Source organism: Musa acuminata, chromosome BXJ1-8 (assembly GCF_036884655.1).
Source record: "Musa acuminata AAA Group cultivar baxijiao chromosome BXJ1-8, Cavendish_Baxijiao_AAA, whole genome shotgun sequence".
In the NCBI taxonomy this organism is placed as follows: Eukaryota; Viridiplantae; Streptophyta; class Magnoliopsida; order Zingiberales; family Musaceae; genus Musa; species Musa acuminata.
This window is the reverse complement of record NC_088334.1, coordinates 5,340,848-5,362,310: the sequence shown is the minus strand read 5'-3', so window position 1 is coordinate 5,362,310 and position 21,463 is coordinate 5,340,848. Positions and strand designations below refer to the sequence as shown.

The 21,463-nt window shown below is 40.1% G+C and overlaps 4 protein-coding genes across 9 annotated transcripts; 1 reads left to right on the top strand and 3 right to left on the bottom strand.

Annotated features, from left to right (window-relative positions):
- Positions 1–113: 113 nt before the first annotated feature.
- On the bottom strand, positions 114–11,964 carry LOC103993580 (protein GLUTELIN PRECURSOR ACCUMULATION 3). Of its 4 annotated transcripts, none has more exons than XM_009413696.3 (18): positions 11,836–11,964; positions 11,621–11,718; positions 10,643–10,781; positions 10,526–10,554; positions 9,861–9,957; positions 9,714–9,769; positions 9,497–9,604; positions 8,820–8,876; positions 6,269–6,360; positions 4,533–4,617; positions 3,809–3,961; positions 3,562–3,659; positions 3,318–3,395; positions 3,126–3,227; positions 2,946–3,046; positions 1,842–1,932; positions 498–590; positions 114–407 (listed from the first exon to the last, which is right to left on the bottom strand). In XM_009413696.3, exons 1-17 carry the CDS (start codon positions 11,892–11,894, stop codon positions 534–536), a joined length of 1,500 nt encoding a protein of 499 aa, XP_009411971.2. In that variant the 5' UTR covers positions 11,895–11,964; the 3' UTR covers positions 114–407; positions 498–533. The 4 variants fall into 4 exon arrangements, with proteins under 4 accessions (XP_009411971.2, XP_018686530.2, XP_064934415.1 ...); XM_018830985.2 differs by having other exon boundaries at positions 269–407; positions 1,842–1,956; XM_065078343.1 differs by lacking the exon at positions 11,836–11,964 and having other exon boundaries at positions 269–407; positions 1,842–1,956; positions 11,632–11,709.
- Positions 11,965–13,094: 1,130 nt separating this feature from the next.
- On the top strand, positions 13,095–14,974 carry LOC103994295 (trihelix transcription factor PTL-like). Its single transcript, XM_009414623.3, has 2 exons — positions 13,095–13,732; positions 13,996–14,974. The coding sequence occupies exons 1-2, from the start codon at positions 13,377–13,379 to the stop codon at positions 14,972–14,974; spliced, it is 1,335 nt and encodes a 444-aa protein (XP_009412898.2). The 5' UTR covers positions 13,095–13,376.
- Positions 14,975–15,038: 64 nt separating this feature from the next.
- LOC103993581 (fructose-bisphosphate aldolase 1, cytoplasmic) lies at positions 15,039–18,860 on the bottom strand. Of its 3 annotated transcripts, none has more exons than XM_065078341.1 (3): positions 18,703–18,860; positions 15,639–16,704; positions 15,039–15,463 (listed from the first exon to the last, which is right to left on the bottom strand). In XM_065078341.1, the coding sequence occupies exons 1-2, from the start codon at positions 18,728–18,730 to the stop codon at positions 15,656–15,658; spliced, it is 1,077 nt and encodes a 358-aa protein (XP_064934413.1). In that variant the 5' UTR covers positions 18,731–18,860; the 3' UTR covers positions 15,039–15,463; positions 15,639–15,655. The 3 variants fall into 3 exon arrangements, with proteins under 3 accessions (XP_064934413.1, XP_064934414.1, XP_009411974.3); XM_065078342.1 differs by having other exon boundaries at positions 15,039–15,460; XM_009413699.3 differs by lacking the exon at positions 15,039–15,463 and having other exon boundaries at positions 15,465–16,704.
- A 672-nt stretch (positions 18,861–19,532) lies between these two features.
- Positions 19,533–20,852, bottom strand: LOC103993582 (uncharacterized). Its single transcript, XM_009413703.3, has 2 exons — positions 20,695–20,852; positions 19,533–20,613 (listed from the first exon to the last, which is right to left on the bottom strand). Exon 2 carries the CDS (start codon positions 20,532–20,534, stop codon positions 19,668–19,670), a length of 867 nt encoding a protein of 288 aa, XP_009411978.2. The 5' UTR covers positions 20,535–20,613; positions 20,695–20,852; the 3' UTR covers positions 19,533–19,667.
- Positions 20,853–21,463: the final 611 nt, after the last annotated feature.

The window sequence follows — 21,463 nt, the reverse complement described above, 5'->3', positions numbered from 1 at the left end:
AAGGGACAAACTGCCATAAAAAAAAAATCACAAATTCATTTTGCTAAGCGCTTTCACCTTCGGAAAAGAGCCGTTCATCCACACGGGCTATATTAAAGCTAAAAAACATAAGCTGGAGTTACAAGTAGCCAATACATTAATTAAATCTTATCCAAAATCTTATCATACAAAAAGATGTCCAGTAAATGATTTGGGTAGCATTGATAACTAGAGATGAAAAAGGAGTTAAATAGGAAAGAAATGGGGTAATAAAGAATCCTTTCCATCTCACTGACTAATGTTCAAGAAATGATCAAGAAAAATATAAGGGGATCTACTCCATGGATGGCTGGAGAAGTTACTGCTGTCAGCAAACCGGAGATATGACACGGATAGGTCGAGCGACACATCCAAATCTGGATAGAAGCCTGAAGGTAGCACCACGAATCATACATAGATTAGTTCAGACTCATATAGCTATTTATGTTAAAAATTGCTCATTAAGTAATCTGAATTACCTTGTCTATGTGACGATCACAAAGTTACATTCCAATTCACGAGACTAAGCGTTTATACTCATCCAGTAGCTTGGGAATGTCATCCATACGCAACTGAAAGAATTTACACATCATATTAGCAACTGCCATAACTAATGACATCTGAATCCACAAGCTACCGAAAATGAAAATCGCAACATGTCACTAGTACAAAAGCATGACCTTGATCAAGTTTTGCCATGGCTAATCAGAAATTAGTTATCGATTTTTAGGAAATCATTAAACTCAAGGCACTTCAACCCTTGCTGAAAGATCAAGTCCTACGTGGTATCTCATGCTTCTGTTCTCCTCAATATTTCATCCCCTCCTTTTAGACACTCTCAATCAATAATACATCTTCTGAATCCTTGCAAGGGCACTCCTGTTTTTACATGAACTAAAACAAAATATCTTATTTCTGTAGTATCAGTGTCCGCATGCAATCTGACAAAAGCTCAGTCATCCTATACAGGTACAGATAGTATCTTCTCATTAAAAGGCGACATTTCAGTGCCATAGTTTCAAATACTGGTTGGACCAGTGCAAATCAACTGGTATTCACTGGTCCAACAAGGAACCAGTATGGTCAGATTAGGTTTTTTTTTTTTTTCCTTCTTCAGTGGTACCAGGTTGTACGTATCAAGATACTACCTAGTAGACTGGCGCCATAACAATCTGATAGCCTGTAAAAACTAGCATCGGAGTGGTATTTATATCCTTGAGCAATTCTACAAACAAAACTAGGTATTACGGTTAAGATGAAAACCATTTGGTAGGATTAATCTAAACTTCATGAAATGGTTAGAAGATTCAGTAGTTTACTAGTTTCTGGAGATTACTTTTAAATATAGGCATTCAGGAAAATAGAGTGAATCCGGCATTGGTGCCTTATATGCCACATAAACATGGAATAGAAAAAGGAGTTCTGATCATAGTGGCATCTGATTCTTAATGCATGATTAAAAATATACTGTGGCATAAGCAAAAATTGGACTACATGAGAAGTAACACCACAGAATTTGCAAGTGCAACAGTCTGCTATGTCAGAAGCCATCTAGCAAGATAATATGACTTTTTAAGTTAATTCCAGCACCGGTTACTGCATTCTTACATTTGCCAATCAATTTATAAACAGTATTAAACGTGATAATTAGTTAGTGCTCTAAGAGGAGCTTGTAGTAGTAAAAGATGGTAGAAACATTTAAAAATACATCAAATCAAACAGCTAACAAAACCAATAAATAAAAACAAATTTTCAAATGGCAGTAGAAAAGAAAATTCCAATGCAAATGGCAGTAGAAGAAAGAGAAATGAACCTATCTATACCTGAGAAGCACTTTTCAAATGGAAATAACGGTGAACCTTTTGTCCGGTGAGATTGGATATGGTGGATGGCCCATCAGATCTAAGATTTTCTCTGCAGAAGTTCAGTTGCAAGAAACTGTCAAAAAATCACTGAGTTAAAACAATTAAAGAGATGGTGACAACAAATTAGCTTTCGGAAGTTCTACTAGTGTTGGGTTACAATATCTTAACCTCACTGTCACGGACAAAATTCTAAACAGGATGTTTAATATAATGCTTATGTATGTCCGTATCTTTTGGTTTGTTCATGCTTTGCACAGCATGTAGAGGGACGGTCGAAGGCTTAACAGCCCCATTTTAGTTGGGTTTGGTGACCGTTTTAGGCTTGTAAAGAAAGGTTGTGTCATGTGGACACTTGTGAGAGAATTTGATCTGTAGTGGACCATTTTGACCCTTTGTTGTGCAACCGTTCAGAGCTTGCAAAGTCTGTTTGTAATTTGCATTGTCTATGAAGTGTTTTCGGAAATGTTTACTTGTGAATCCCGAGTGAGGTGCTTTCTCTAACCCGTTTTCTCTTTTGTAGGTCCTAAGGGACCATGGGAGGTTTCGGGGAGGCTGACCTTTGCGGACAGACACGCAAGGGTGCCGCACGACTTAGGCAAAACCAGCTAAGTCCGTGACATTACGGAGAATCTTCTCAATAGAATTTATAAAGATAAAAGCAAAGCAGCAATCCTCCAAATCTAGGTCAACAAATATAAAAAATAGTAAATCTAGCAATCAATGGTCTTGATTGTTAGAGAACTTAAAAGTGTAAAAGAAAAAGCATCTAAGTACTAGATCCAGCTTTAGAATTTAAGAATAAACAAAACTAAGAAGAAAGCAAAATAGCAGCAATATGTATACAGTATAATGAAAATATCTGATAAGAAGCTAAAAGTTTCTGTACTCAGCCATATCTTATATCACTTGAACATATAAAAATTCTAAATACTGACGATTGGTCAGAGACCAGACAAGCTACATTTGGTAATTCACTGTCCTTGTGTTTAGCCTAGAAGGAAAAGAAACAATATATCCTTGCTAAAGGAACACAGAGAATCAGGTAATCAAGAAAAAACTTACAGGTGATGAATTATAAGACGTTGATAATCACGCAGCAATGGCCCTAGCTCCTGCAGCTGGATTGAACTTGCGCTTGATTTTTTCCAACGGTCACGGAGGGCCTAATTTTCCAAACTAGTAACTTAATCCCACACATAAAAGAATGAAAATAAAAACTCACCTAATAAAGCTAAAAATCACCTGAATGCATGCTAAATGATCCCTGGTAGGCAATGATTCTCCAGCCAGCCTTGATGATAATTCAAACAGTTCTTTGTCATCTACTTCATCAACAAGATTTACCTAACTTTTAGAAGAATAAATTAAAATGCTGACTCTCCACCCAACCTAAACTAGAAGTCTTTTATCATATAGTTCATTAATATTATGTACCTGAAAGTTCGAAGAAGAAATCATGATTCCTAACCTCTTTTGTAACTCAACTAATGGAGATTGTTCGTTCTGGTTTTCCTGCAAAAGATCAAAAAAATTGCATAGTTTTGCAGTAACATAAGATTGTATTGTCTTCCAAGATTTAATTAATTTTTTAAAGCACAAAAACACTAAACAACACTTCATGAAGCACAAAAATAAACAAGATGCTTCAACACTTCATGTGTTGCAAGATTCATATTACCTTTAATGATGACTCAGCTAAACCATCTGACACTGTGACAGATTGACTTTCAGGAGGTGCACTTGGTATGGAGGGGAATCGCTTTGCAATAGGATCATCTACAGAAAGAAGCAAATAGAAGTGAGTGTAATAACTCTTACACCTACAAAGTTGTCCTTTCAACTTGAGAAAAACATTTCGAAGTAGAAACAGTCTATAGTCACTTGAAAAAAAAGAAAACTGTTGATCCACATTCAGATAGTAATACCTTCTGGGACAAGCCACCATAAATCACCAAATGTGGTTTTTCCATCAAATCCACCAAATAAGAGATAACGAGAACCAATAGAAGTCATAGAATGATATGCACGAGCTGCAGGAGGATCATTGCTAGTGGCCAGGCGCTTCCACTGAACAGAGACTGTTAACAGTAGAATTATATTACAAGACGCATTAAAAGATCATCAAGCATCCATGTTAGAGGTTGATCACAGAATTAATATATAGATATCTGCAGGTCTACAAATTAAATTCATGTGATTATGGTCTTAAAAAGCCAGGAGTTTAAGCATTTGAAGAAAAACTGACTAAATAAATACAAGTAAAATAAACCTTTTTTAAAGAATAATGTGCACCATGATAAAGGCTTAAAAGAGAAAGTGAAGAGAGGAAGCTATCTGAATTGAGGTACAGCTTGATTGCCTAGCTCCAAAAACATAACTTTCTGAAACCTATAGAGTGGATAGATGTTCTGAACAACAGTTTAAAATCCATTGAGAAACCACAACCAGAAATTATATGGACAAGGTCCAGGAGGGAAAAAAAGATGTTATCACAGTAAAGTAACAGGTAATTGCACCTTCTCTGCAACATCATGATGAACATATGTACTGAAATCAAAACATCCCATGTGAAATAAAAGCTAAACAACATACTGCCCTTGCAAAACAATGATATTTCTTAAATAGAAGTGTTCCAACATACATGCATACCTCTGTCCAAAACGATGCAGTCATTGTGATAGATGTCATATCGACTCAGCCAGCCTCCAGTACCATGCCCACCAAACAATAACAGCTGAGTACACAAGACTGTTTATCAAGATGAGGAAATTGGATAATAAGAATATAAGAAATTATAAGTATCACCTGTCAAACGTCAGACAAGCAAGAAAGGGATCTAGAAATCACTAAAAGCAAAGATTCAAGCCATCTAAACTCAAGCAGACAAAACAAAGAAATGGATCCAGAAGTCATTACTTAATGTCACTAAAAACTGTAGTTATTTGTTAGAAAAGAACTGTAGTTACTTAATGGCAAGAGAAATACTGCACAAGGTCTTCTATCATTTGTTTTATTTTCTCCATATTCCCTGTTTCTAGGTTGAATTATGTGAAATAAGTTTCTTTATATTTTCTGTTTCTGGATTAAATTATATGAAATAAGTATAACCACCACAAAGAATCAATACCAGTAATTAGCATTGAATTGATAGATACTGAAAATATGAATAAGCCTTAAATGTTTGTGGTAGTGGCGTGCTGCAAAAGAAATGCTCAGAAATTTTATAGCATTGTGAATTAAGATCTTGGAAATACGAAAGAACTATATGCTTGCCATGAGAGAAAAGGCATCATTGAAAGAAATGTCAAGAATTTTGTTGTGTTACAATTAAGATTCTACCAAATTATTTAGCAAAAAAATATCATACAAAATACTCCATGGACAAACTTTTCACTTGTCATTTCATCTTCATGTCTTTCTAGCATACTCTATCTGAATCTTAGCATCTTGGCATCAACAGAAAGTATATCACTATAAGAAAAACAAGTACTTAATTTGGAATATTGCAGCTTATTTTAGTAGTCACAAGACAGTGACATCTTTCAACAAAAATCACAAACTTGATCTAAGAAACAGCAAGTTTAAAATAGAGGACTTTATATTTGTCGACCATATGTTTATTAAAATTTTCTTTATGCTGAGTGTTTGACAATTAATATGATGAACAACCTGAGGACTATCTAAAACATGTGCCATGTATTCCTGTGAGTGCATTGTGCTACTTATGAGCACCATGTTACACACAACAGGTGTACACAGTTTATCATGCGCCAAATCCACGCATTATGGTACACAGCATATGTTGTATGGCAGTACAGTATATGAGCACCACTAGTCCTTACGTGTGATCAGACATAAATGCATTAAACTTATACTGTTAGTGCATTCATAGGGTGTGGGCAACATGCACGCTCCACATGTTTAATTTGTAGGCAGCGGCTATGTGAAGTCCAGGAAGCTATATCAAGTTTAGCTTCTTAAATGATTTTTCAAAAAAAAATTGCTCATAGGAAGGATATCACAAGGTTGTCGAGCAACAACATGCAAATTCTGTGTAGATAAGTATCAGGAGGTGCAAATACTGCATAAAAATTTGGATGCAGATCTTGTGATATGGTAGGGACTTAGGGGCTTTCAAACCACCGTTCATTTGCATGCAGATATAAAAGCCCTAATTAACACATATTACTTGATTGGATATCCCTCTCTTTGCCCTATAAGTGAAACATGGAAGGCCAGACAAAAGATGTTTGAAGTTACACAAATCCAAGCTAGCACCTCAACTGCAGCCCATACATCAGCATCCGTAATGAATACATATCAATTAGCAACAAAAGAGAATATAGGTGAGAAGCATGAAAAAGAGCATCTAGAATTTATTATACATAGTGCCCTCCTGAAGTAACTGTATGTCCACATCTTGGAGAAGGATTTTGTCCCGGAAGCTTTAATTGGGTCCATCCTGGTGTCTCGTTCTCTTCAACAATGAAAATGGAACATGAACCCAGTTAGAGGAGAAATTTCCAATATAAAAATAACTCGAGGTTTGTCAAGGATACTAACATATACATCATTAACATACATAAGCTTGATTAGGTAATCAAGAAAACGGTGTGTTGATGTCACTACTAGATGTCAGACACAGCCATGTTGCATCATGAAATTATCGTAAAACACACATTTCTACTACATATATTTGTGAAAAAGGTCTCCCATAGATACTGAACCACATGTATACGAAATTATGATACATTTTATATAACCAACTTAAACAACCGATTTAAGCCCTTTTCCGTAGAAATACTAAATCATACATCAAACAAGTTGGTAATCAAGCTTAGGGAATGTGTCTAACATAGCGACAAGGCCAAAAGCAATACCAGGTAAAATTGGTAAGCAGTACAGGCAGACATTAAAGTAAAAAAATCACTTAGCATCTTAACATACACAAATTATGACGGAAAATTGAAATGAAGCTAGAGAACTCAATAGAACTAGCCTGATATGATTTATAGCAGATGTTAAATACTTTGTCCATCTATTCCCTTACTACTTTGAAATTAGATAACATATTTAACCATTTTTCAGTCGTCAGAAATATGTTGCAAACTGTAATCAAATGTGTTTCAGGGAGCTATAAACTTTTGTATAAATGTTCTGCAAACTCATATTGCACAAACTGAGCTGAACTTGTCAAAAATGTGATGAAATGGTAAACATGCAAAAGTCAAGCCTGACATTCTTCAGGCAATAACAAAAAGTGTTTCATTCTGATAACTGGAGTCTCAACACTATAAATTGGATAAATCCTACGGAAGAACGAGAGTTAGGGATCAGTGAAATGCAACTACGCCAGAACAAAAATGAAAAGGATACAGTCAATTTACCAACAAATAGATAAGTTTAGAGGTTAATATAAAAAATCTAGCAAAGTCATTGTGCATCACAAGGAATAAATGGCTCTGTGCTCAACAAATAGTACCCTACTAGTTGTTCATAATGATTAACAAGCTATCACGAAAACCCTGATGTGAAACGGTCCCACTAACATAATCAATTTGAACCATATACCCTAAAATGATTAAATAGTAGATTCATCTTACACTATTGACTATACAACAACAAGAAGTCGTAGTGTCCCAACTTTTTGGAGTTGGATAAGTGGATCTTTTGCAGTCACTAAGTTCTAAAAGGCAACATCTAAATCTTTATTTATAGTTACTAATATAGTGGCCTACCTCTACCTCTCCTTGTACCACTAATACTAGTTGTCTCACCTAGGGACCCTAACAACATCACGACAAAAAAACAAGTTTTCTCTTCCTGATTTTTTTCACTCTCAATATGTTCAACCTAATGTCTCGACACCAAGGGACCCTAACAATATGAATCACATACCAAGTATAAAAATTTGTGATGACATGAAATAGAGGATCGATGGATCAAGCCATGTCCACATTGGACCAAGATACTAGACGCTAATAGCTATCGCATAGTCATCTGAATCAAAAAATATGTCATACATATAATTTAACATCACAAAATTACCCATTTAACAAATAGGCTACGTCTCACTAGTCCCAAGAAGTGATCATTGTAATAGACATGACATTCTTGTGTTACAAGATATGCTCAACAGGGTAAGTAACCTGCTAGATGAACAACGCTTTATCTATGGCCTTGTTGCAAGCTTACACAATATTTTACATAATAATGTTTGTGTCTGATCCAAGACCCGTCTATCTAACATGATTAGAAGTAAATACCAAGACTAGCCTAAAGTAGGCTTTTCGTATAAACTTCAAGCCCATCTTTTAGGCAGGTTTATGTCTTTGTGCATCTATTCATGCCACCAAAACCTGCTAACTTGATGTAAAATTTGATGATTCTTGGCTGTATTAGGGATTCCCAACCCTGATTTTAAGGTACACGTTTAAAACAATGATGCCAAGGATGCCATCACTGTAAACAAGACTGTATTCTCACTGTTCAGGGTTAACTGCAAATACCCACAGTGCTACCTAGTTAAGGAAAAAGTTTTCACAATCTATGGCCATCATCTATTTACCAAACCCCTCCCCAACTTCCTCATTGTAATATAAATTGAATTGGCTCATGTTCTTTACTGATGCATTCAAGTCTTCTATAGAACTTAAAGTATATGTTCAATTATATAAGTAGTATCCAATTATCCAAAGGAGAAAGTTTCAAGAAGCTTAAGGAGAAAATTGCACTGCAGCATGATGAAAACCATAGGCCGAACTTACCTCGTAAAGGACAACCTAAGCAAACATGGAATATTCATGTAACATATACTTAGTTGACAATTCTTTTACAGATTAACAATCAAAACATGCAGTAATTATGTCGAGGACACAATGCATCCATGTGAAATTTGTTTAAGATTTTACAAAAAATAGGTTGTTGATGATATACCTTCATCAATAAGACCTTTCAAGGCCCACAAATCACTCATAATAGGTCCACCACCTCCTGTCAAAGATGAGATAAGTAATCATGTCAATAATCATATGCAGAGGCCGAATAGGTTGCAAGTAGTATTAATTGGATTTACATAAAAGAAACATGATATATGAGATATATGATGCCTTTGTGTATGAAGGGTTTCTGTATTCATCCATTATATAAACTGCAAACTTCACTATCTTAAGGATATCTATAGTAAGTTCCACATATGCAAGTATACAAAAGCACACCGCAAAGACGCATCAGAAAACATAACTTCTCATTGTGATTCAGAAAGGCCAGTGTAGTAAGAATTTCCAGCTAAGTGGCAATAAATTAATGGAGCTTCCAAGAAAACATAAACTTTTGGTGACATTTTTCCCTGAAAAAAAGAAAAATGTAAACAAGATTTCCTAGTTCCTACAAATTAAGCAAAAATTATCTCTGACGCTTGAGTACTTAAGTTACAGTCGAGTTGTTCTCAGACCTGTGGAATAATTGCCATGAAATGGTTGTCTCTCGAAAAACTAATAGCGGAAGCCAATTTTAATACCACGAATAACTATAATATGGAACAAAAAATTTAAAATAACTCTCAATAAGTTGTAAAACCATGTCAGTTAAAAATGCATGAAGTAATGATTTACCTCTTCCACCAAAAATTAACAATCGCTTCTCCACCATGGTGGCTGAGTGTCCACACCGAGGCTGTGGCACTGATCCAGTAATAGACAATTCCGTCCACTCAAGTGATACTTCGATATTAGAAGGCAAAACGTCATATTTCAGAATAATCATAACTTTTAGATTTTGTTAAGCAAATAGCACTTGAACAGCAGCAAAAAGATAAAGGATCGTAGTTACTTGTATCCAAGATATACACATCTGAAAGCCACTTTTTACCATCCCAACCACCATACCTGCATTTAATTTTCCATATAAAATTTGTCATACAAGCTTAGTTAATTGGTCAACAAATCTGGCCAGCATCTAGCTACCAAAAATGCCTACATGACAATTTTTCGGTTTCCTATTGCTGAAGCAGCAGCAAACTCCCTTGGAGATGGTAAATCACCATAGCTAGTTAGTTCTGACCATTGCCATATATCTGGAAGGTAAATGTAGAAGTTAATTGTGAAAAAAAAATTAAAAAGTACTTTAAAAAATGAAACACTATGTTTTGGAAATATACGAAATTTAAAATTTTATAATTGAAAAAAGAAACCTGGAAATGACCATATTTCTGCATGTAGAAGAAATAAACTCAACATTTACATTTTGCAGCATATGGATCAGGTAACATGTACCAATAATTATATGTTAGCATGTAAAAGCCACTTTTAAAGTTGACAAGAGTTGGACCTTATGTTCTTATAGAAAATATTCTGAACACTTGTAAAAGAGACAAATTACATGGAATCTAAAGCAACAATTGGACAAGCAAGCATTTTAAAGACGTGTGCTACACTGAATAGAGAACATCAGCTGAAGACCAGACGAGAAGAAATTTAATTAAAGCATAAATTCCATCATCTAATGAATTGCTAATCTCAAGAAAAAGTGCTGATTTCATGGCAAGTCACTGCAAATTTGACAATAAATAATAATAAATTCCAGATAAATGGGCCTTTTAAAGAGCTTAAAGACCATAAAAAAACAGTGTAAAAAGAGTCTACCTGTATCAAGCATCCAAAAATCACCCATTCTGGAAAGCAAATATATCCCATAATTAGATAATTTATAATTTATAATTGCGAACATATCTACAAAAAATATAAGGAAAAATTGCAAACCTTTTGCCACCAGAACGGCCCCCAAAGATGAACATGTTGCAGTCAATCGCAACAGAAACATGGAACGCTCTGGGACTGGGCCCTACTTGCTCATCAGAACCACTGCCAGTACACTCAGGAGTAAACCATAATTTATTTTCTGCAAAAGATCGAGGAAATACAAGTTTACATTAATAGGAGCTTCTAATAACAGCTACATCATAAGTTAAGCCGGTGAAAATAGCAACATGGAGGAACACAAACAATATATATAGAATGAATCCCATCTTGTATGCAAATTATATTAAAATGCAATGGAAGCAGAAACTATCTCAAAGGTAGGTCCTAGTAATCTCTAAATAGTTTCACCAAGTCTCTCAAAATCTAAAAGAATCACCAAAATGTAAGTCTGCTAATTATCCTTATGAATTATAATAATAAGATGATGATATTGTAGTGACATGACAGAGAGGACTAAGCAAGGAATAAATTGCACTATTCTAAACTTGCAATCAGTTAAGAAAATTTTACGTGCAACATAAAAACAATATTCACCTTAATTATTAGTTGCACAAACCAAAACGTTATGCAAATTATTATTTGTTCATCTACTAAGAAGAGGCTATTCGAGGGAATAAGATTTTGGATGGGGAAGAACATCGACCCAATTCCAACATAACATAAGCTCAATAAACCCTATACTATTACCCTATCTATTCCTCGATAATTCGTCTCTTTCTGGCCAACACTTTTACTACTTCACCTATACCTTCTCAATCCCCTCCCTCTCCATAAGACGTCTGCTCACTCTCCCCGTATCTCCCTCTTGATACGAGAGTGAGCTGGAGAGGGAGGAACTGGCAAGACCGGAGTTGTCGTTACAAATCAACGACCAAGATCAAGAATCTCAAAAGGCTTTTGTCCTAATCGAGCATGAAAAAGTGCAAAATTAGAACAGAGGAAACACAGAAATCTTTCGGGGGAGAAGGGCTAAGATACCAATATCATACACGGCGATATCGTCCAAGAATCTTTTGTCGGCGAAGCCACCAAACACCACGACCTTCGATTTCCCAACGTTGACGGCCGTGTGACCGCTGCATCCACGAGAGCATGAGGAGACTCTCCGGCACAGGGAGATCAACCGGAAATGAAGCGAAGAAGAAAGAAGAAATCGCACAAAAACAGCGAGAGAAAGAGAGGCAATCGATTACCTCCGAGCAAGGGGCGGATTCCCACCGAAATCGAAGGCGTCGGCTTTAACCCAGTGCATCGTCTCGCCGAGATTCAAGAACTCGGCCCCAACCTCAAACCCCTTCGGGATTCAAGAACTCGGATTCAAAGATCTCGCCTTCGTTTAAAGTATGAGTTTATGAGTTTGACGAATAGGCCGGGCGCAAATCCGGCTCGGTCCGGTTCAACTCAAGCTCACATCGAATCGAACCGTGGGGCTGCCAATTCTTATGCATATTTTTCTTATGAAATCGAGGGGAAAATAATAAACTATAAATGATATATGGCCAGGATCTTATGGTAATCCGTCAAAATATTTACCAACTAAGTTATCGATCCTTTTATTATTATTATTATATATATATATATATATATATAATTTATTTATTAAAATATATATTTAAGATAAACATATAATATTTTAATATTTTATAAATTTAATAACATAATTTTACTATAAATTTATCCAAAAAGATCTATATTAATAACAATAATAACAAAATTGTAGAATCTAACTATTTAAGATCGACGATATTTATTTTTCTATAAATTAAAGTTTAGATTATAATCTCAAAATCCAATTGATCTTATAAAATTAAAATAATATCATTACTATATTCTTTGAGATAATAGTGATATGAGAAATTGATCAAATATATATATATATATATATATATATATATATATATGAACGATTTTTTAGAAAATATTTATATTATCCCCTCTTTTAATTTTTTCCAAACAATACTCTAATTTAAAATACCCAAAATACCCCTTGAAAGTTTTTTCTTCAAAAAATTTTATTTATTTTTTAACTAGTTTTCAACTACTGCAGTGTTTTCATTTTGCTCATTTACAGTATTTTTTAATAATATTTATTAATATACTGAAAACATTATAAGCGTAATAAAAAATGCTACATGTGACAGACACTATATCATGCATATTGTCATTGCTCTTAGATAATTATAATATAATAATATTATATTTACAAATTAATTTGATTAAAATTATGAATTTATTTAGTTTATTTACCATGCTTTCAAATAAGCTTTACAGTATTTTTATTATAGTTACTAAAACACTTTAACAAATCAAGAACATTATATACTGTTTAAAAAATATAAAATAGAGGTATCGATCGGAAAATATCTAAAAATATAAATATTTTTAAAAATCATATATATATATATATATGATCAAATAAAAAAAATGCTGCATGTAATGTGAAAGCATTTATATGGACTAAACAAATTTAAGAGATGAGATAATTTATGATATTTCGATGTGTTTTTAACCGCCGGCACGTCGTTCCACCCACATCCGTCGACACGTGGAGACCTGCCATTGGCATAGACATTACGTATGGTTCCGTCCTGGACCACTTCCACCCGGATCCTTCCCTCTCCTTCCGTACTCGCTTGCGCCTTCTTCCGTTTCGTGAACGACACGATCCGTCTCTCCCGCTCTCTCTCTCCCTCGCTCGCTCGCCTGATCGCTTGCTGATTGGTGTTGAAGTCCGATGGACTTGCACGAGCTCCACGATCTCATCGCCGAGAGGAAGCCCAGATTCACATCCGTCTCCGACCTGCTCGCCAACCAGGCGCTTTTCATGGGCCAGGGCTACAGTTTCGTCCCCGCGGCCTGTCCTGAGCAGTACGGGATGCTCATGCCGGGCACCGGCAGCGAAGTTGGTCTTCCGCCTCCGCCACCGCCGGCAACGGAATGTTTTGAATTCTCTGGCGGTGGCGGGGGTGGTGGAGGCCAAGGGCGGTGGCCGAGACAGGAGACGCTGACGCTCTTGGAGGTGAGATCCCGGTTGGACTCCAGTTTCAGGGAAGCTGCCCGCAGGGGTCCACTGTGGGATGAGGTCTCCAGGTACACTACCAGCTTCTTTTGATGGTGGGTTGCATGAGGATACCTTTACTGAGTGGCGTTTCCATGAAACCTCGGGGTGTTTGTTCTATTTCCATTCTTGAGTACCAAACTTGGGTTTTGTACTTGTACTATCTCGTGCTATGTCAAGGTTACCTTAGCAGAGCTATGTATATGGAGTTGAGGTCTCCTTGAGTCGGATGTTACTATGATGGAAAGGTTTTGCTCAGCTATCGTATGTTAACCCATCTTCCACAAAAGTGCAGGATCATGGCAGAGGAGCATGGATACCAAAGGAGTGGGAAGAAATGCAGAGAGAAGCTGGAGAACCTGTACAAGTACTACAAGAAGACCAAAGAAGGGAAGGCAGGGAGGCAGGATGGGAAGCACTACAGGTTCTGCAGGCAGTTGGAAGCCCTCTATGGAGAGAGTAGCAATATTGTCGCTACAGAGATCAATCGACGATGCTCTGATCATGCTACCAATGCAGCTGCCACTCTACCAGCTGCAGACCGAGGAGCCTGCAAGGCTCCCAAGCTCTCTTGGAGCATCAGCTTGTCGAGTTCCGGTGAGTGCAACGAGGCCTCGTCCACCGAGGAGGAGGGAGACGGGAGCACCGGAAGACTCGTAAAGACGGGAGGAGAGAGTTGGAAGTCGAAGGTGGAGGAGTTCATTGGCGCACAGATCAAGAGGTTGATGGAGGCGCAGGCGACGTGGATGAACCAGATGCTGAAGACCCTGGAGCACATGGAACTGGCGAGGATCTCCCGGGAAGAAGACTGGAGAAGGGAAGAGGCAGCGCGGCTCGACCGCGAGCGCATCCTCCGGGCCGGCGAGCGCGCTTGGAGCGAGGCGCGCGACGCCGTGATCGTACAAGCTCTGGAGAAGATGAGCCGACGCGAGCTGAAGCCGCGACCGCGAGAGGAGACAAATGGCAATATTTGGACCGATGACAACTCAATGGCTCCGCGATGGCCATCGCGTGAGGGTAGGAGGGGTGGAGGTGGCCTTGGGGTGGAGGTCCCGGCAGCCGTGGCGTGCGTGGGGTGTAGCAGTGATAGTACGAAGAGGTGCAAGGAGAAGTGGGACGAGTGCTTGAGGAAAGGCACGGTGACCAACAAGAGGCCCAGGAAGAGCGGGGCGATGGACGAGGACATCGACGGATGCTGCAGCGGCTGGCATGAGGACGGAAGACAAGGATCAGATGTGGTGGGTCTCCAGCTCACCGATGCTAGGTGGTATTAGTGGGACGCGGACGTGAATTCGCGGTTGATAGCTCCGATATGATGATGCATTTGCGTCAACAATATGATGGGATAGGATATCTTAAATTAGTGGAAAATTGAGGAATTGACCGACAAAATATGCTTACTCATAACGATCGTTTCAACTTTGAAACGATGACGATGATGCATCGACACGGCAGGCGGCCGAAGGATGGAAGCAACAAGGGCAGGCTTGGGCGTGCGATTTCCCTTCTCGGTCGGACGCCAGCACGAGAAGTGGTAGGCCGAGCGAGGACACGTGGCAGTGCTTGTTCATATGAGGCCAGGGTGAACACGCGCAATGCTCGCTGCAGCAGCCGCTGACCCAGGTGCATGCTCCCGGTACGGGGCGCAGCAGGGCTTGCGGAGTGCGAGTAGTCTTGTGTCGAGAGCATTTAACAGAGACGATGAAATATGACTCGCACTAGCTTCTAGTTTCCATCGTCAATTTAGCAATCTGCAGGAACTACTAGAACACAGGAAACCACCAATATAAATATATCAGGCATTGCATCCAAAAGACACAAAGCAGTCAGGTTCTTAACACACGAAACCTCAAATTCTTTGCCTAGTGCAGCCTAAGGTACTCCCAAGCATCACGAGAAAGCGCAAGGAACACAACCTAACCAAGACAGCATCCATACCTTAAGATTAACGGAGGTCAGTATTTGTAGTCCTTCACATGGAGGCTCTCGGAAACGCCTTCTCCCTTGGTAGCATCTCCCTTGTACGCACCCAGAGTCGCCTCCGAGTTGGCCTTGCACCTCGAGAGGAAGGCAGCCCTTGCCTTCTCCACGTTCTCCTCTTTCCCAGCCCATGTCTTCAGCGTGCTCTGCTGCAGAGCGCGGCCGAACGAGAAAGAGAGCGACCAGGGTTTCTTCCCCTTCAGCTGGTTCATGGCATTCAGGTTCAGAGTCGCCTCCTCTTCGCTCTGTCCACCAGAGAGAAACACAATGGCCGGCACGGCCGCGGGGACGGTCCTCAGCAGGGCTCGCACGGTGTACTCTGCAACGACCTCCGGTGCCACCTTGGGTGAGTCTGACCCTGGAGTCACCATGTTGGGCTTCAACAGCGACCCTTCCAGAAGCACATGGTGATCATTTAGTGCCTTGTAGCAGGCAGCGAGCACCCTCTCTGTCACTTGGGCGCAACGATTGATATCATGAGGGCCGTCGACGAGGATCTCTGGCTCCACAATAGGAACCAGGCCATTCTCCTGGCATATGATGGCATATCGAGCAAGACCATTTGCGTTCTCATTGATCGCAAGCTGGGATGGCTCGTTAGGGGCAATCTTGAGGACAGCTCGCCACTTGGCAAATCGAGCACCTGCCTCGTAGTATTTGGCACAGCGCTTGCCGAGGTCATCGTGCCCTTGAGTGGTGGTCTCACCATTGGTGCCAGCAAGTTCCACGGTGCCCTTGTCCACCTTGATGCCAGGGAGGACACCTCCTTCCTTCAGGACCTCGACAAATGGCTTTCCGTCAGCAGTCTTCTGGTACAAGGTCTCTTCAAAGAGAATCACACCGCTGAGGCACTGGAGGGCACCAGGGGTGCAGAAGAGAAGCTCACGTAGTGCTCGACGGTTGGCTTCGACATTTTCAACATTGATGCTGGCCAGACGCTTGCCAATTGTACCAGTAGATTCATCAGCTGCAAGAATTCCCTTTCCCGGCGTGCCAATGTAGCCAGCATTCTTGATGAGTTCATCTGCATAAAAACACGAGATGGACTTAATTAGACAGTAACCAGGATCCACACGAGGTAAAAAGAACAAAAAATGACAAACACTTAAAAAGAAGTCCTAGAGGGTGCATCTCGATCAAGCAATAAAAGAAACAAATAAAAGGTGATGCATTGCATATGAGTGTTACAAAATCCTCAAATTAGCAATTCATTCTATCAAATTTTCAGAACGGGCACCCTCAAATTACTTTCTAAAACTTGCTATCTTTGCTGGAATTTTCTGAATATTAGAATCAAATTCTACAAAAGAGTAAGCTATTGCCGAACAGGGTGTTCATAACGCACCAAGATATCACACTTCAAGAAGAAAAATGCGATCAACCAGCTACCTCAATTAAGGAAATAGAAATAATGAAATCAACAGACTGGCATTGTAGCTCTTAAAGTGGGAAGAGTCACTTTACAGTCAATCGTTGAGAAGCAGCTCATCTCATTGAATATATGATTACAAACTTCACCACTAACTCAGAAGGCGAGGCTCATAGATGATAGGCACATTGAAAACTTCCCAAGTGCGAATTTTGTCTTAACTATAAAGAAACTGCAACTTTTCACAGTCAACAGAGGTAATGACCACAGGTTTTTCTTTGGATAATCCATAGAGGAAAATTCTCAAAGGCTATAACCCAGGTATCATGGTTTGATGGGAAGAGCTGCTGGATTCTAGTATGGCACTGCACAAAGCTCGAGAAACCGGTCGTAAACAGAATCAGGATACGAACTAAACACTACTCAAAACTTTTTCTGTGGGGTTTGCACTAGTAGAAAACAAGGCTGCATCTTGGCATGCATCCTACCACTAACTTCAGGAAGGATTGCAAGTCCATGTTTTTATGCCTATTTAAACACAACTTTCTCAAATGTAACACCACATCCAAGTAGATATTGCAAAAATTTTGTGAGGATAACCTTTAAAATGGAAATATGCCCACAAAACACTTAAGGAAAATACAGTTGAAACATGATTATACGCCTACGAGTGTTATACTGCAATTTTTCATTTATTAGTGTTATACTATAAGCACCCTAGTTGTAGATTAAAATTGGATGAATCAATTAAAGATGAAATTCTAGAGATCAGAAAGACCAAAGAGAAAACGAAGAATGCAGTGAGGTTAATAATAAATAAATAATTCAAATTAATTGGTGCTACCGAAGATACACAGTGAACTGAAGCTTAAAACAACAAAAAATGATTGGAATTGAGAGAATAAAACGCAATAGTCAAGGATTAAGAACTATAAAACTTGGGACGAAATTATTTGGTCAGGTCCTAACTGATGCACAATAATTAGAGGCTACCAAAGCAGTTCCAGATGTGAACTTTCAATGATGGACCAAATCGATAGTAACATTACAGGCTACCAAAGTAGTTACAGAAGGTAGACTTCCCTATCTTGTGATAAACACCTTTGAGGAGCAGATCATTCAAATGTCATCTAGAGAGAGCAACTTGGATGGAAAATCTCGTGGGCTAAGATTTAAAGCGAGACCAAAATCCTAAAGTTGTAAAGTACTGTGTCACGGATGAATGTAAAAAAGTCACATGCATCGTCACTGATGAAGGTGGATTGCAATGTATATCTAAACATGCATGACAATCGTGAACCTCAAATACTTGCTGATATAAGAAAGTGACAGGGGAAACAATGATATCATGAGTAACCTACAGTGCTAGCGGGTAGCATCAGCAAGAATGGAAATGGAAAATCTTAAGAACACATCACCATACAGCTCATGATCAAAGATTCCTCAAATTTCCATCAAATTTTCTTCGTTAACTAAATCCAGACGAACAACAATTAGTAGCGAAACAACGATCAAAGAACAGATCTATGAGACTTGATCTGTAAATTAAGGGGAATCAGCACATCCAAGAAACCTATCAAAAGCCTTTCTAAAAGATTCGTATCTGTTTAAACAACTAAGAAAGGAGAGCAGATGGAACAAGAGATCGCTTACCGTGGTACTTTCCGCAGTAAGCCGACATCTTCGCGTGATCAGATGACGACGACGACGACGACGACGACGGGGAGAAAAGTCGAGAGAGAAGACGGACCGAGGGCAAGATGGGGGAGCATCGAAATATAGGAGGGCGAAAGGGTTGGGGAGGGGAAGGTTCCAGAATGCGGGCGGGTGCTCGTGCGTCACGTGGCTGTCGCGACGCGGCGAGCCTGCTCTTGGCTTGCCAAGTGTCGTTCCTCTCCACCGTTGGCTTTGACGGCTCAGCATCGTTACCGAGGGGAATCGCACGCGCAAGACACGTGACACATGGCGCGGTCCGGCTTATCTTCGTCGGCGAGGTGTCTAACCCTGCTGGTTTTTGGGACGGAGTCACCCCTGAACGAACCATTTGGTCGCTGCAGAACTCACACGTCACGTTACGAGACACCACATCGTCCTGAAAAATATTCGTGGGTGATTCACCCGTCGCTTAATAGATCCAATTAGCTGTCGACAGAGGTTGACTTGATCAAGGTGGGAGATGATGAGCTGCGGTCCCAAATGAGGGGACCTTCACACAGCCGTATCGACCAAGCCAAAGAAGCGAACACGGTTTTGTACCTTGCGGACCTAGGCCCGTTTCGTGGGCCCCACATATTTCGGACATGGAGTAAACCGGAGTAACCGCAACTAAAGCTGCTCTTAATTTTTGTTGCATGGAGTACTTCGCGAAGCTATATGTATATATATCTATATACATATATATGTATATATATACATGTATATGATTAAATTTGCGAATCATAAGAAAAGTATTTTACCGACACGATTCACGGATCATATGACGGAAATGACATGTCATGCACACGCCCCATGTTTCTGTGAGATTGCATGTTTCTTCCAAGTGATCCAAAGCTCAGAGCTCCAACAGGAATGCTCAGGGAACGATGGGAAGAAAGAGCAGATGAGCACAAGATGCTTAACTACAGACTCTTGAAGGCTTGGATCAGCAGAGAGAAGCCAGAGATGCCCAGCGCCGATTCCTCATCCGGCCACACCCTGCGGTCCCCCATGGAGTTCCTCCTCCGAAACACGAAGAGAGCGCAGGGGGAGGCGCCGGAGAACCACCAGTCGTGCATGTCCCACATCACGTCGACGGTCGATCCGTCCACCAGTATCGTCTTGCTCCCCCTGAAGTTCCACTGCAGCCTCTCCACGCTGACCAGTCTCTCCTTGTCGATGGCGACGTGCAGCTCCGAGCCCTCGGCGTCCCTCTCGTCTCCTCTGCACACGATCTCTATCTCGTGCTCCTCCCCACCGTCGCCGAGCTGAGCCCTGGTGGAGTAAGCGCCGGGGCCACGCACTTGCTCTGTCCTGCCCACCATCCGGAACTCCGCGACCGGGAGACCGCCGTCGAGCTTCTTGACGAACTCCCCCCACCTGTCGCCCAGCAACAGACCGAGCTCGGCGTCGGCGACCACCACGACGTAGAAATCCTTGGTGGGTTCGGGTCCCGACGCGTAGGTGGCGGCGGAGACGTCCCAGTGGAGGGCGATGGCGGAGCCGCCGCCGGATGCGAACGAGAGGCTGCCTTTCTTCTTCCGCAGGAGCTTGGAGCTCGCGGAGGAGCCGTCCTCGACCGTGACGGAGAGGGACGCGCCTGCTTGATTCCTGGACCAGGTGACCGCGGTGAGCAGCTCCTTCCGGGACGACAACAAGCTCCTGTAGAAGCAGGTGATGGCATTCTGGATCGGGAGTTCGGTCACCGCCGAGCTTGCGTCCCTTGTGGCGCATGTGGCTTCTGCAACTCTGACGGCTTGGTTAGCGAAGCAACCAACGAGATCTCTCATAGGGTTGGAGATCTCAGCCTGACGATACTTCTGCAGCTCCAACCAGTGTATGCATGGAGAAGACGAGCAAATCTATGGCCTAAGAAGCAACGTCCACAATAAGAGTCACATAATCAGGGATAACGAAAGGCTGAGGGAAGAACAACCTGCCATCTCTTACCTTCTCTTCTGCTCATCAAAGGCTGAGCTACAGAAGGAAGGAGAATACATTATGCCAATAAGGTCTCGAAATTGATATCCTCACCTCACATTTATCACAATATAGATCTAATCAAGTTTTAGATTCCTTGCTTGCTTTCATATATTTTTTCTGTGACTACCTACCTAAGCAACAGGATTTGGAGACTTAAATCTATAATATAAGTTCTATCCTACTTGAGAGCATCAAATTTAAGTTTGAGGGCAGCACAACTCTCCTAAAGAAAAAGGAAGGCACCTAAGCCACCACCAACCACTCCAAAGTCTCAAATCCATGATCAACAACTCAATAGGATCTATTTTAAGGAACTAAACGAATGAATTTGGGACAGAGTTGCAGTCATCATGAGGTGTCAGCTTTATTAATTAAGAGTCATGCACAGGACTCCATACCCTCAATGAAGAATTCTGTCCTTGGCCTCCCACAGGTGGCTGCAACAAATAAACCTCCCTCCATCAATTAAACAGTGATCCAAAAGTATATATATATATATAATATAATATAATATAATTCTGCAATAAAATGAATTGGGGGACATGCACATGCATATATCAGTTTAGTCTGGTCCAGAGTCATATGACCTACAACTTCATTAATAATAATAATATATTAATATTTATTATTGTTATTATTATCTTTATATATAAAGATGCTTCCTGCAGTGTCAAAATCATTGAAGAGGAAGGGAAATATTTTAATATAATATGCTCTTTTGTTGTCACCCCTCCGG